This window comes from Uloborus diversus, chromosome 3, assembly GCF_026930045.1.
Source record: "Uloborus diversus isolate 005 chromosome 3, Udiv.v.3.1, whole genome shotgun sequence".
Classification (NCBI taxonomy): Eukaryota; Metazoa; Arthropoda; class Arachnida; order Araneae; family Uloboridae; genus Uloborus; species Uloborus diversus.
Window position 1 is genome coordinate 178,113,966 of NC_072733.1, and position 15,384 is coordinate 178,129,349.

Sequence of the window (15,384 nt, forward strand, 5' to 3'; positions counted from 1 at the left end):
CTCAAAAAGTACTGAGCCCCCCCCCCAAAAAAAAGAAGAAAAATTACATCTTAAAACACCTTGCGAAAATTTCATCCATTCCTCTGTACCAGGAGCACATCATCCCCTCAGGGGCATGCACAGGGGGGGGGGAGAGAAGAGATACCTGTTGGCCTGGGCCTGATTCTCAAAGGAGGTCCAATATTTTTTAAACTAGGGGTGAAATATAGAGACAAACAACATGGAGGGGGACCTGGAAAAGTCATTTGTGATGGGCCCCAAAATTTCTGTACGCCCCCCCCGTTCACTACCATTAACTTCCGTATTGAATATCATTTCTTCCAGAAAATGCACTTGTCTTTAGGGTTAGATTACCCCCCCCCTCCCCTCCCCAAATGCCCACTAAGCATTTTCCAAACTCCATTGGAACATTTAGCTAATGCTGAATTTTTGCTTTGGGTGTGTTTCAACACTTTTCAGGCCATAATTGTGACTACTTTTCTTATAAGAATAAAAAATGCTAGGCATTTCAAAATCCTTTGAATTTCAATGTAAGATGAACAGTATTTAATTTAATTATGGATCCCCCCCCCTTCATATCTAAAAACTGCCTAATAATGTGCATTATGCCATTAAGTATTTTAGTAGACATCAAAATCATGAAGAATGTAAATTCAACTTTTAAAAAAATATTATACTTCAAACAGAATAATTATTAAAATACTGTGTGCAGTGCTTCAAAAATGCAGTCGTAGCAAGGTGCAAAACAAGAAAGGCTTTATTTGAATGCCTAGTGTTGGACTTGACACAAATGTATTTGCAGATGTATGCGCTACCCAACCAGCTGGGGCCAATCCAAGATTTTAATTTCACTGATAATTTTTATGAAAATTTAATACATCAGCATTTTATTTTTGTGATTTTTTAAAAGCAATATTATAATTTCTTCCATATAAAAAAAAGAAACAGTGAAAGATCATTTTAGTTGGAAAAAGCGCAAGTATGTCAAAAGTATGTTTTTAATTATGTCAATAAGTTTTTTTTTTAATTATCTGTTAGTATACAAATCGTATTCAAAGATAATACAAATACTCAGCAAAAATGAATGAATGAATATTTCGCAGCAGAAAATTTCCCTAGCAAATTTCGCACAGAACAATATGTATCCATTTCAAACGTTCTTTTTTTGGGGGGGGAGGGGAGCAAAAAATTCAAGATAACCAAAATACAAGGGTATTTTTTTGTTAAGTAGGCTTTGTACTGTGTACTACTTAGAAAACAATTAGAAAGTTCACCAATCAGAAACAGATGCGAAAAGATTGCTTCACAATCACTAGCAATGCGCCAAAATTAGCCAAGCCTAATTTCCACGTGCAAACGAAAAACGGGCACAAAAGGCTGAAACGCTACGAAAATGACCTATTCATACGATGTTTATTGCTCAATTCAACATTCTATTTCAAAAATAATTTTCATTTTGGTGAAGGTGCCATTTTTGTTACATTATTTTCATTAATCTTCCGATTTTGCAAGTGCGATTTTGGGGAAGTGATAGTTATAAATGGGGTAAACTGGACCTGTATTGGACCTTAAAATTATTAACTAGAACAGTAAATGAGTTTTGAAACAATAATTTCGCAAACTATTTTTTTTTTTTTTCAATTTTTTTTATTATTTATTTTTTTGAATTTTTCGCAGGTTATTTCAACTTGCGGTCCATAGGTTGTGCATTCCTTAGACTCTAAGGAATTCAAGCACTATGTTAGCTTTCAAAACTTCATCAATCACTTCAAAATAAACGCTTTTTCCAAGCCCTTTACAAGGATTATCAAGAGCTTACGAACCCTCTGCTTCTGTTCTGTTTTTCAGGAAAAAAGAAAAAGAAGAACAGCATGAAATATTTCAGTAAACTTCATATTTTGTTGGCCGGCATCATCGTGAAGAACGGTGTATTTTCAAATCAAGAACCGTTTGCGTTTGCACTCAAACTTTTTGGACAAGAAATGGAGCAGTTCATCTGCATCTGTTCTTGTCTGAGAAATAGTTCCCCTTCTACTTTTCCTGGAACTGGCGTCCCCTGGTCTTACAGATGAAAATAATATAGGAAGACTACCTACTAGGGTGGTCCTTATATGAGGTTAAAAAATAAAGTTGCTCATTTTCAACGGGCCACCCCCTAGTTTTGATCTAATATATAAAAAATAATTACTGTAATTTTTTGAGATTTTTAAGACAAATTATAGGGGTCGCTACTGCAACTGAAACTTTAGAATCTTTAGAAACAATTTCGAAATTTTGCATTTTCAGTAAAAACAACAGTATATACATTGAAGATTTCTTACAATTTATAATTGAATACATCTATTAAGATTTTAAAAACTCTTTCAATTAATATAAATAAAAAACCAAATCACGACATATTGCCTTTTAAGACAATAAGGTGGTTTTTTTTAGAGGACGGATATTTGCTTCTGAACTGTTTCACTAACAGCAACAAGTACCGTTTTGTTCTTCATCTTTTGTAAGAAGTTTATTCTATTCTTCCATTAGTGCAACTCCACATTCCGATACATTATATATATTTACAAATTTTAATGAACTAACAATTTTTTTACTTTGCTTTCAGGATTCGTCTTTCCATTCTATCACATCTTTTTGTTGAAATTCTGAATATATACTCTAGGTTTTAAAAAAACCTCATTGTTTTGCTGGATGCAAATTCATTCAAACCCTTTTTAAGCACTGCATCTGGATCTATTCGGGGTCTCTTTAAGGGTTTATCATCTCCTTTTCTTTTTAAAACATCCACCATCATCCCTTTTATTTCTTGAGTAACATAATCGTCAAAAAACTTAAAAGCGACGAGCTCCTCTGATAGATACCACAAATGGAGAACAAACTTGTTCATTGTGCACTTTAAAAACACCTCATAATGAATTATTTCATACTTTTTTAGGCTTTTTAAGAGTTGCAAATCATTTTTTGGTGCAAAACAAGCAGTAGCTGCTTGAAACCAGCTCCTTACATAGAGTTTTACTACAAACGAGCATATGTCACAAATGCCAGCTTTTTCTTGTTCGGAGAGCTTAAAATGATCTCTAAATAAATAAATTTTTAAGATCGTAAATTACCTCTGCCATCCAGCTAGCACGATGTAACCCCTCTGGAGCTTTCCTTTTGGGAGTTCCTAAAAGAAGTATGATGGTCAAATCTGAAAGTTACTTGTAGTCGTCTTGAGGTTGGAACTAGTCAAGTTAATTCTTGGAAAACTCGACGATACCTGGTGCATTTTGGATTACTTTCTCGTGGATAAAAACATCAGATATGGCAGTTTGAAAACTATACTGTGATTGATGGAACTCCAAAAATGTTTAAATCGTTTGAATATCAGTATTTCATGCCCCGTTGATGATCCTATAGATTGAACTACAACATCCTCAAGCATTATTTCAAGAACATGATAGCGACAAGCCAGCCAGAGTAATTCTCTGTTCAGTTTTTCTCAATGAGGACATGTGCTCCTTTTCATAGTCCTGTGTTTATCGAAGCTGTATCAAAACACAGGCATTTCACTTGGTCACTGATTTCCCAGGATTCTAGCGTTTTGCTAACAACCGAAGCTATTGCTTCTCCAGTTCCCGATTGGAATTTTGGCACTGAAAGTAATTGCTCAATAGCTTTTCCTGAAACTGCCTTTTGCTGCCTGCAATGTCTTCTAAAAAATTTGCTTCAAAGTGAACGGTTAAAGGAACATCCACTGAGAATTTACTTTTCAAATATTGGGTTGCGTACTTTCTGCTTTTCATCCTGAAACGTTGAGTAGAGGATTTGTTTAAGTTGTATTCCGATGGATCATAAACCTACACTTTTAAGCGTTGTCAAGACAACAGCTGCTTTTCTATCCCTCAACTTTGCTGCATCAAGACTCGCAGATACATCATTATTTAGAACGTTCTTCCTACCTTTTTTTCTTTTACATTACAAGGGGGTACATTACACGATAAACTTTGGTCTGCATTTAAAGAACAGCTGTAACTTGCAAACAAGTCACATTTACCTACATTTTCTTCTAAAGGAGTTGGTTCTCGTTCAAACAGTTTTCTATCTCGCATTGCTTCATTTTTTCGAAACTAATCCTTTTTTAAATGAACATTGCTTCTTCAACAATTTTGCATCTATTTTACCCATTTTACCAAACCAGCGGTGCCATTATTAGTATTATTCCCCAATGAAAGAAAAGAAAATTCACCAGTCTTACTCTCTGGACATATGGTCGTAAAATTGCGTAACAAAGCATTAAATTTAAATTTGACTCCCTTCTACCTTGTACGAGGGAGAAGGTAGACTTCTAGTATAAACAGCAGGTGGTACTGATTTTTATTTGTGCATTTTTTACTTTACAGTAAAGTTCATTTGATTTTTGGGAAAAAATGCTGAATTTTCACAACTTTGAAGCTTGGTTGTGACCACTAAAACACATTTTTTTGTATGAAATTTTTGTGAAAATCTTATTTTAGGTCGTAAACAAAAATGAGAGGGTGGCCCGTTCAAATTTCAAAAGTTAATTTTTAAGGACCACCTTACTACCCTCTCTCTCTCATTGTTGATTCTCAGAAACTGGAAGATGAGGAGGAATTAAATAATAATCTCTCCCCCCCCCCCCGCCACCGAACACCTTCCCTCACCCTTTCAAACCCATCCTTAGTAGAAGGAAAGAAATTTATCTTTTGTTTCCAACTGATAAGTCTGCTAGAATTCCGAGAATCTCATCCCCTCTTTGCCTAGGTGTTTGCATCTCCTTTTATTCATGGGGCCGTTTTTTGGGTGAAATTCTGGGGACAATGGCAACACGTGAGCAGTTTTGCTGACGATCGCTGGACAAATTAAATTGCCCTGATATCGCTGGGGGTCCAAACGATGCTTGAGACATGTTTTTAAAAAACACAGGGCGCATATTGTTATTTGTGAAAAGGGCGGGGCGCATTTTGCGATCTAAAAGAAGGGCAGGGCACATTCTACCGATATAGAAAAGGGCAGGGTGCTGCGCCCTTCAAAAACGGCCTAGCGGGAACACTAATGAATGGGGGACTGCTCCAAGAGTACAAATGTTGTGGAGCAAGCCCAATTTAAGACAAGAATATTTTAAAATGAAATGGATTTTTTTTTTGTTTACAAGTTAACTGAATATTAATGAGGAAAACAAAATTTATTTTACTGTAGATCCTTAAATTAGGATAGCATGGGCAAGGTTTCTTAATTAGAGAGATTTAAAGTAGAGTTACTTGGCTAGTAAGGGGCTACTTTCAGATTTAAATTATGATACGTAAGGCTATATATATATATATATATATATATATATATATATATATTCTCAAACAAAATAACTTTTTAACCCTTTCTGGAATGGAGGTCACAAAAAAGGACACCAATTAAAAAAATTCCTTTTAAAATCAAAAAATTTATTCTGTTTTTAAAACCACAAAAAGAGGTAATATTTTGTTTTCATTAACAATCATAAATGGCATCATTGCAAAAATGGATTTTTCTGATGTCGTAATTTCTTGTTTAAATCTCTCTAATTTTTAAAACCAGAGTTTTATTAAATTTTTAAATTTTTTAATTTGTTTGGAACCAGTCGACCATTTTTCTTCATTTTTCTTCAAGTGTTCATTTACATTATTGTAAAAGATTTGATTTAATTTTTGAATGAATGAACACAATTTTTTCCTGCCCTAGAGGTGCATGGTGTCAACAAATGGACACTACCGATTGCAAAAAAAAAAAAAGAAAGAAATTTTACATTATAAAATTTATGTCTGGATGATCAATTACACCCACTCATTGTGTTATTTTCCTATATTTCAAAAAACTTAATGACCCGCGCTGAAAAGGGTTAAAGAATTGAGATAATTTCTTGAAACTTTATACATCCAATAAGCACACAGAACGATCAAAGCTTATGCATTTTCAAGTCATTATCTCAGTTGATTTGTAATTAATTGAGTCCAGTATCTCTGATGATATGCCATGCAAAAGCTTCAGGTAAGTCATCCCTTTTTTTTAAAAATTATGTTTCTGAATGTACTATATAAACATGAAATTTTCATAAAAGAAATACACCATTTTGATGAAGAGTAAATGATTTCTTCTTTATTGAATAGTTATAAAACTTTTGTATGAGATATGGATTTTTTATATCAAACAATATAATAGGCATGGTACAAGATGTGCTGGAGAAGTTTCTGCTGTGGCTAATAATGAATTTTGTGGGGTTGGCGTAGCTTATAATTCCAGTATTGGAGGTTTGTATCATCCTTATTATATTTTTTATTTCCCTTTTTTTTTTACTGGAATAAGGTAGAAAATCAACATACAGTCAACTCTCGATAACTCGAAGTTCCAAGGGACCGGTTAAACCGTTCAAGTTATAGGTAGTTCAAAGTATGAAAAGTTTCCACAACAGTTTCAAGAGTTCGGGGCCCGAGGGAAACTTCAAGATATGGAATATTCGAGTTGTAGAGATTCTACTGTATTTCTTGATTTTACATGTATTAGAGATGTGCCGATTAATGGGCAGTACAGATTAATCAACCACTTTGGCTAATATTTATAATTGGCCAAATTTTGCCGATTAACCGTCAGAAAAAATAATTTTCAAAATAAATTTTTTAAGCACACTTTTAACAAGAAGCTGTGATGAATACCTTTATCAACAATAAATAAATGTAATTCCCTGCAAATATTACTATAGAATAAAGTATGAAAGTGTACAGAGTAAAAGCGAAATAAATAGTATAGAAAGTGAGTGAAACCTAATGAAATATTAAAAAAATAAGTCTCACAGCTTATATTCACATGTATTATTCACATGAATTAAATTATGTGTTGCCATTTCTCGCTTGAGCATAAAGAAATGAAATTTTTGCATTCGTTTTTGTTAATAAGGCTTCGTAAGTAACTACGGGCATTTAAAATCTTACCCTTTTGATTACGTTCTCAAGACTAATATTAAATTATTTATACGCTCTTGCAAGTACAGTTTGTTCATTTGATAGTTGGAAATTTTATATTTCTAACGGAAATGTTCATGCCTACTTACTCAATAATATTGAATAAGTTATCATCAGTAAGTAATTTTTTTTACGAAGAATATTGTTTACACAGGAGTTTTCTGTATTAACTGTGTTTTCCGGTATCATTTCAGTCAGTCAGCTTTTGATTTTTCTAGGAAATTGGCAATCTTTATCCATCGGCATCAAATTTTTTGCAGCAATGCCAACGGGAAAATTGTTTTTCTTTTGCATACGTAAACAAATAGTAGGGAAATATCTATTTGCACAGGGTTATCACAAAGCAAGGTGCTGTCCAAGAATGAAGTCACGCTTTAAGGTGGGATTCATGAAATTGTAACAGTTTGTGACACGAGGGAGGAGAGAAACTACAAGTGAGACATACAGTGAGGAGAATGTGACATGTTTTTTTAATAAGAATGTTTATGCAAAACAGCGTAACATATACGAAAGAGAGAAGAGGTATGGTGGAGTGTGAAACTTTGTGACAAAGAGGGAAGGGCGTGAAATATGTCGGGGAAAAAAGTGACATCAGCTATACAAAGCCCTTAACCATAAAAAAATCACAAAGACAAATTTTTTAAACTGCACTATTATTGTGACATCCAGTGTTTTCGAATGGATAGCTTTTAATGCAGCACATGGCATTTAGGGTTCTTTGATTTGACTGTTTGAAATTTTATACCTCTAATGCCAAATATCAAGGCAACTTAATCAAAGATAGTCCACTTTTTATGAAAAGTTTTTTTATACAGAAATTTTACGTATAAACTGAGTTTTGCGGTAACATTTCATTCAAGAAGATTTCGATAATTGGGAAATCAGCAATCTTTATCCATTGGCTTCAACTTTTTGGCACCAATGCCAGCACAGAAAATGTTTTCCTTTTGCATACATACACAAAGAGTAGAGAAATATATATTTGCATAGGCTTATCACAAGGGAACATGATATCCAAAATAAAATTATTCATGCCAAGAATTCAACGACTACACCAATTTCCCAATAATCGAAATGTCCCCTTTCATTCATTTATCTTGAGATTAACATACAAAAAGCTTTCGTTCCATTGTTTTTTTTTTTTTTTTTTTTTTTTTTAACGCAAAAGCCTTATTAATAGGCTATGCTCCACCACAAACAGAAAGCAAAATTGGAATAAATTATTACTGTTTGGTATTGTGAGTACATGTAAAAATTGTATGTTCCCAGAAGAACATGAAACAAATGTGTAAGAATAAAAATCAAATTGTTAGAAACATGAAAATTCATATAAGTTTTCTCAAACATTCAGTAATGAATATGGTCGAATTTCGACCGTTGGGTGAACCCTAGTACTATTATGTAAGTCAATTCAAATTACTTTTAGAAAAACTGGGGGAAAAGATTGAATTTATGTCTGTTCTTATTTTCAGAAAATTAAAATGTTGTTTTATAAATTTTTGAAAAAGTAACATTTCCTTCATTACTGTCACACTTTGAAAAGTATTTTTTACATTGTCTTTATTTTAAAATCAGCATATTGTAAGCATTCTCAGGAGAAATTTTCTTTAAGTTCCTTAGCAGTTAAATTATTTGCCAGTTCTACATGTTCACATTCTAAATAGTCCTGTCTTTTGAGTGATTTCATAACTAAGGGGGCTTTGCATACTTAAAAATCATTATCATTTTTTTTTTTTTTTTGAAAGTTTTTAAATATTGGGGAAACTGATAATATATTTTTGAATTTTTTTATGTATACCAACTTTGATAAGTTGTAATTGAAATAATTCTTTCCTTTCTTATTTTATTTTTTGTTTCTTTTCTTTTGTGAAGGTGTTAGAATGTTAGATGGAGCCGTTACTGATTATATTGAAGCTACTGCTTTAAGCTTGAAACCAAATCATATCCATATTTATAGTGCCTCATGGGGTCCTGAAGATAATGGAAAAACTGTAGATGGTCCAGGTCAAATGGCAAGAGCTGCATTTGAAGATGGCATAAAAAAGGTATATTTAACTTGTGCATTTAATTTTATTTGTTGAATTTTAACTCTCTTGTAAATACCGATTGTGAGGGAAATTAAAAGCAATTATGAATATGCAGTTTTAACTGCAAACTGCTGGCAAAGACTACTGATTTCCAAGGCAAGAGTTGCCAAAAGAAGAAAAAATGTGATAATCACGGCTTAAAATCTAAAATGAATGAATACCTTCGTGCAACAAAGTAACAATAATCAACACCAATTTATATTATTTTTTTACTGTGGTTAGTTTACTGTAGATCAGCAATCGGCAACCTAAATTCAGAGCCAATCTACTTTCCAAAATTGTCAAGGGATAAGACCGACTTGGGGGGGGGGGGGGGGGAGGAATCTCCCTTCTCTGTGCCATTGGTAAAATGTTGTTCAAAACAATGCTTTCTTACTTAAAAAATGTGCAAAACATTCGAAGCAAGTTAGATCTGTAAATTCGTTTTTCCTTTTGCGGACAGTTTTCAATAGCAAAAGTAAGAAATATTTCTCTTCAATATTAAAAGGTGGGGACTTCCAGCTGCTTCCAGCTATGATAAAAAGTCCTGGATATGTTTTGAATAACTTTTGTTTCAGAAACTCTGTCAAATTCTTTTGCAGAAAATAATGTTTTTTTTATGGTACTCTGAAAAAAAAAAGTTCCAGAATGCTCTAAGGATCGACTGAAAATGGGCTCGAGATCGACCGGTCGATCGCGATCGAGGGGTTGCCTACCACTGCTGCAGATAGTAAAGTTTATTATGTAAAAAGTAGTAAGTTTTATTAGCTAATTTGAGGCAGAAGCAAAGGGATGTAAGTGCCAAAATCACTTTTCTGCATTAAACTTTTTTAAGCTAACATTTACATACACAACTTAACATTCACATACTCAAGATGAAAATTGAGACCCAAGATAAAAGAAATGGTATTTTCCTTTTAAGATTTTAAGAACTTTACTGTTGGTGTGATTCCTCTCATAGTAAAAATTCTTCTGCAGGTAACTGATAACACTACCCAATGCCACAAATGCATCTGACTCAAAAAATCACCATAAAAAGTTAAGATCAGCTCTAGTTTTCAAGATACAGAGCCAACTAGGTTAGTGAAACCTCACTAATGCTCGTAATGGAATAGATGAAACAGATTGTTTTCTATGCTTCAACCCCTGATTCGGATAGAAAATCTCCCTACATAAAACAGAATTGGACTTCAAGAAATTTTAACTCTGGGAAGAGAAGTGCCCAAAAGGAGCCACTAGTAGATCCATCCATTTCTGCTTCCACCGATGCTCATCCTGCTGGAAATAATGAAGAACTTTGTGAAAACTGTGAACAAAGATTGTTTTCCAATACCTTGCAGGGAAATTTCTAAGATATATTGAAGCTAAGGTTAAGGAGAGAATTTTTAATGGTTATTTAAATATTTGCAATTATAAAAATCACTGTTTTTGAAAAAAAATTTGAAAGCGAATTGAAAAACAAATAGAAAGCCTTTAAAAGTGTATCACAAATATTTCTAAGCAGCAGAGAAGATGAGAACTAAAAACAGTTGGTCAAAAAACTCTTATGGAAATTCTGAGATCTTTGATGAAACTATTTTGTTCATTTCCTCCAACATATGTCACTTTAAAACTGTGCAGCTATGAGCGATGAGCATGTCTCAGCCCTTTGGCTGACCAGGGCAGCACGTGCTGTAATGAATGCCAGATGGGACAGGTGTCCCACACATGGAACTGATTTGGTCAGGCAGGAAATGCCGGGGAACCTGCTATCCGTGGAATAATGAAAAAGGCATTTTACGCTGGAAGTCGAGAGAGACCGGTGGTCTGAGCTGGGGCTCTGAGCTTAATGATGATTTGTAATTTCAAAAAGCTGTACATATTGTAATATAAATCCCATGAATAATCCAGGTATCGATAAATAAAAGTTTTAAAGAAAAAGTGAGCTCTGGAGTAGGGGAGATTAGGGATGGATGGGACACTGGGATGGATGGGACTCCTTCAATTATTCTTAAAATAAACATTGTTTTCGATTTTCGACTCTTCCACTAAATGGAGCAACCATAAAACCATGTTTGTTGCTATAAATCATTTTAGTTGCAGAGTTCTATGAATGTATACCAGAAAAAAGCTATTTTACAACACCAAAAGTAAATAACTACTTTGTTTTCAAGGTAAGTTTTCAATCTTATTTATTGATGTTAACATAATTCTTTTTGCTGTTTTATACACCTAATAATACAGCTTTTATAAAGTAATAGTTAAGTTAAACCTAAAAGTAGCATGCTTCTAGTAACAAGATATTTTACTGAAATGTTGTGTAAAGGGAGGGATGGGACAGTATGGTTTAGGGAGGGATGGGACATCCTTCCCTTTTAATATCTGCAGCTAAATAATTATACTGATTGTCCAAATTTTTTAATATTTTATTTTTGGCATACTATCTTGTTTTGGAATTGAGTTGCAGAATAAAAAGCCATTGAAATTATCAACTTGATATACAAGAATATTATCAACTTCTATGATTTTTTTCGAAACTAATTTCTTTACATTGAAAGTTTACAGTAGTATGACTAAGTTTTGCTTACTCCTGTAATATTTATCAATGTAATTATTACTTTTATGTACTATATAATATACATTCAATCAATTGGTTAGCTGTACTTCTTTGTAAGAAGTATAACAGTGGTTTCATTACAGGTTGTTTTCTCATGAAGCACATTATACGAAGAAAAAACATATTGTTTACCAAAATGTAGTGTATTTTTGTAAAATGAAATTTTATATTGGAAAATAACATCCAGTTACTCAAATATAAACCATAAAATAAGTACCTTTTTAATGACTCGTGTTAAAGTTTCAGACTAATTAATTTTGTTTTTCTGATTAGACATTTTAAAACACTAATAAATAAAAATAATTGATGAATGTATTTTATGAATTGAATCGGGCCCTGATAATAGAACTCTAAGAATTTCAATTATGTTGGAAGAGTTGAAAGCAAGGATAATGATGATACCTTTCAAGTACTCTTTATGAGGAAAAATGAAAAAGGAAATTTTATCTTTTCACAAAGAACAGATAGTTCTGTGATTGATAAAATAGACATTATTGCCAAGTTGCCCCCCACCAAATACGGTTGGTGGAACTAGTCGAGCACAAAAATTTTTTATTTGATGCTGATTCATTAAAGTATAACGTTAGATAAAATAGATGTTCCCAATGTTCAATAAACCTTACATAAATAAATGACATACTGTCTTTGTCATTTTTCATAATATTTTTGAAAACTATGTATATATATTTTAACTTCCAAAAATGTCCCATCCCTCCCTTACATGAGGGAGGGATGGGACATTTTTACTGCTATTGTAATTGTCTTCAGAAATGACCATTTTAATAATTACCATGAAATTTATATTTTTTAAATATATTAAAATGTTTCAACTTTCATGTCTGAAACTTTCAGTGTTATACCAGTAGAAAATAATTAATAAGAAATATTTTTGTGAGAACTGTCCCATCCATCCCTAATCTCCCCTAATTATTACACAAGAACTGCACAACAATGCACTTAAGCATGAGGAAAAAAGGACCAGGAGTTCATAGAGCATGAGGAAAGGTCTCATCAAGAATGCTGCTGAACTATTACAAGAGTCCTTCTTTGATGTACAAAAAGCAATAAAAAAATGAAACGTTTACAGCAACTGGCCAAGAGGAATCTCTGCTTTCAGAAAAATAAACATAGTTTAATGAAACAAAACCAATTTAATAACATTCATTGTCCGAAGTTTTTTCTTTTTTCATTTTTAACCTTACCTTCAAATCAATGTTTGGTTGTTGTGCATCTTTCTCCGGTGGGCTTTTATGTACGTTGAAAATAAGAGCTAGTAAAAGAAATCCACTACTACATTTGTTTTTGTTGATCCAAAATTAGTAGAAATTAACTATTCAACACCAGGATGCCGACAAAAAACTCTTTTTTGTTGCATAGTATAATTTTTCTTTTTACTGAAGAATAATGAATAAGAAAATTTAATATTTTAAGCATGAAACTGCTGAGAAAGAGGATTTTTTCATTAATCTTTGATAGTTGAAAATTAATGCTGAAGTTTTGTAATTAGTACATGCTAATTTTATGCTCTTGCAGTCCATATCGATAAAGCTTAAGAAGTTGCTTAATCAATTTCTTGCATTCTACATCAGTTAATTGGCATAACAAACCACTGAGAACTTTGTGTCCTATTTTTATAATGCCTTTAACTCCTTGGAATAGCAAAAAAAATCACTAATATTTAGAATTACTTTACAAAACCTTTAACCCCTTGATGTACAGTGATGTCGAGAGAGATATTCGTTCAATGTACTATAACAAACTTTGATGTCAGTTGATGACACTCTGGTTAGGCGTCATTATGGACATAGCTCTGAGACATCATTCACTTCTTGTGCCATTAGACTCTTTGACTTTTCCAAGATATCATAATTTTTAGCTAGGGAGCTCATAAAAATTTGCTGCACTTGATATCTTAAACATATATTGAGAGCAAAAACTTCATATTTTTTTCATTCTCCTAAAAGATTCAAGAATAATGGGTAGTTGTATCTTTTGTATAATTTTTTTGCAACAAGTTTTTTAAAGTGACCGTTGTTCATGTATAAGTCATTGAATCTTTTTATGCTTTTTTTATTGAAATGCATAAAAGGACTTATTGAGAATTAAATATATTTACTGAAATTGAATATGATATGGACTAATGTTTCTAACAAAACATAATAACATACTGAAAGAAGGGAAAACATGTACATTGCTGCTATGCTGCACAAAAATCTCTCGAATAATTGTTAATTCTTTCTCATGAATATTGAAAAATAAAATGTTGATTATTTAAAACATTGGTCCTCATCCTGGGGAATGTAAAAGAACTTCAAGGGAATGTTTGAAAAAATAAAATAAAAAGGCCAAATTATCTACAAATTACTCAACTTTATGTTCACATTAAATATTTTCGACATTCTCACTTTTTTTTTTTTTTTGGAGATTTTAAGTAGTTGTAATCTATATATCCCCATGAATCTGGCTTTCATTGTTAGCATACATTTAGTCAAAATATCAAGCAGTATATTTGAAAATATTCTGAGGTGCACTTTTTTACAGTTATATAATATTCAAAATCTTATTTGAGACAAGCAGTGGCAGTCCTTCATCAATATTATGAAAGAGACTGGTATTATATGCCAACCTCTCCTTATCCTAGATTACGTCAAATTAATTTGTATTATTATTTTTTTTAATTCTTTGAGTTTTTTTCTAATAATAATATATTAAATTTAAAGTTATTTGTTATAATAATAAATTTTGTATACAAACTTTTCTATATTTTCATTTAAAAATTCAGCTTTAGTTTCAATTTTTGACTTTTGCTACTTGTATTGACCACATATGGTAGGGTGTTTTAGGTGGTTTGACTTCATATCAATATTCAAGGGCATAGAGCCTGAAGGTGAAGAATCTCTGATTTAGAACATATGATTACTTTATGTTTTATATATTTATGTTTTTTTTTTATTTGTTGCAAAATTGATTCATGTGTTTATATTTTATGTGTAACACTTTTTAGGGGCGTAATGGCTTAGGATCAATTTATGTTTGGGCTTCAGGAAATGGTGGACGACACAGTGATAATTGCAATTGTGATGGTTACACTAATTCAATATATACTATATCAGTAAGCAGTGCTACACAGAGTGGATTAAAGCCATGGTATTTAGAAGAATGTTCCTCAACTTTAACTACTACATATAGTAGTGGGGCTTTAAGCCATGATCAAAACATAGTAAGTCTTGAGACTTTCTCAGCCATCATGTGATGGCAGTGCTAAATATTTTTGTTGTAAAAGATGTATACTTTGTAATTTTTCTGTAAATTAATTGCTAACATTTATTTGTCAATTCCTTATTTGTAATGCATTTTCAATTATTGTACAAAAGGGCTTAGTTTTAGACAAGAAAGTTTCTCTTTCGACTGAAATTTTACTTTAATTTCTTTTTTTCTGAAGCAGGGAATATTAAATGCTGGTTCAAAATTCTTTATTTCAACTCTTATTTTTTCTTTACGTATCCAAATTAGTGAATTATGTTTTTCACATAAATTTTCACAAAAATAATCTTGACCATCTTAAGATTATGAATCAATTACTTCTTTTACACATAATGCTTGTTTGAAGATTCCAAGACAATTAGAACTGGAGCTCTATTTGTTTTTAAGTTTCAAAAATCCCTAGCTAAACTCGCTCTTTAAGGTGACAGAGCTATACTACCTAGTAATGAGCTTGCTGTTATCTCTCTCT

At 32.3% G+C, this 15,384-nt stretch overlaps 1 protein-coding gene across 1 annotated transcript in view; it reads left to right on the forward strand.

Moving 5' to 3' along the window:
• Nucleotides 1–15,384, forward strand: part of LOC129218398 (furin-1-like) — a 101,043-nt gene that overhangs the window by 31,284 nt on the left and 54,375 nt on the right. Inside the window, exons 6-8 of the mRNA XM_054852649.1 lie at nt 6,193–6,281; nt 8,862–9,034; nt 14,656–14,871. Of these exons, the coding sequence (XP_054708624.1) occupies nt 6,193–6,281; nt 8,862–9,034; nt 14,656–14,871 (478 nt within the window). The remainder of the gene's footprint in view (nt 1–6,192; nt 6,282–8,861; nt 9,035–14,655; nt 14,872–15,384) is intronic.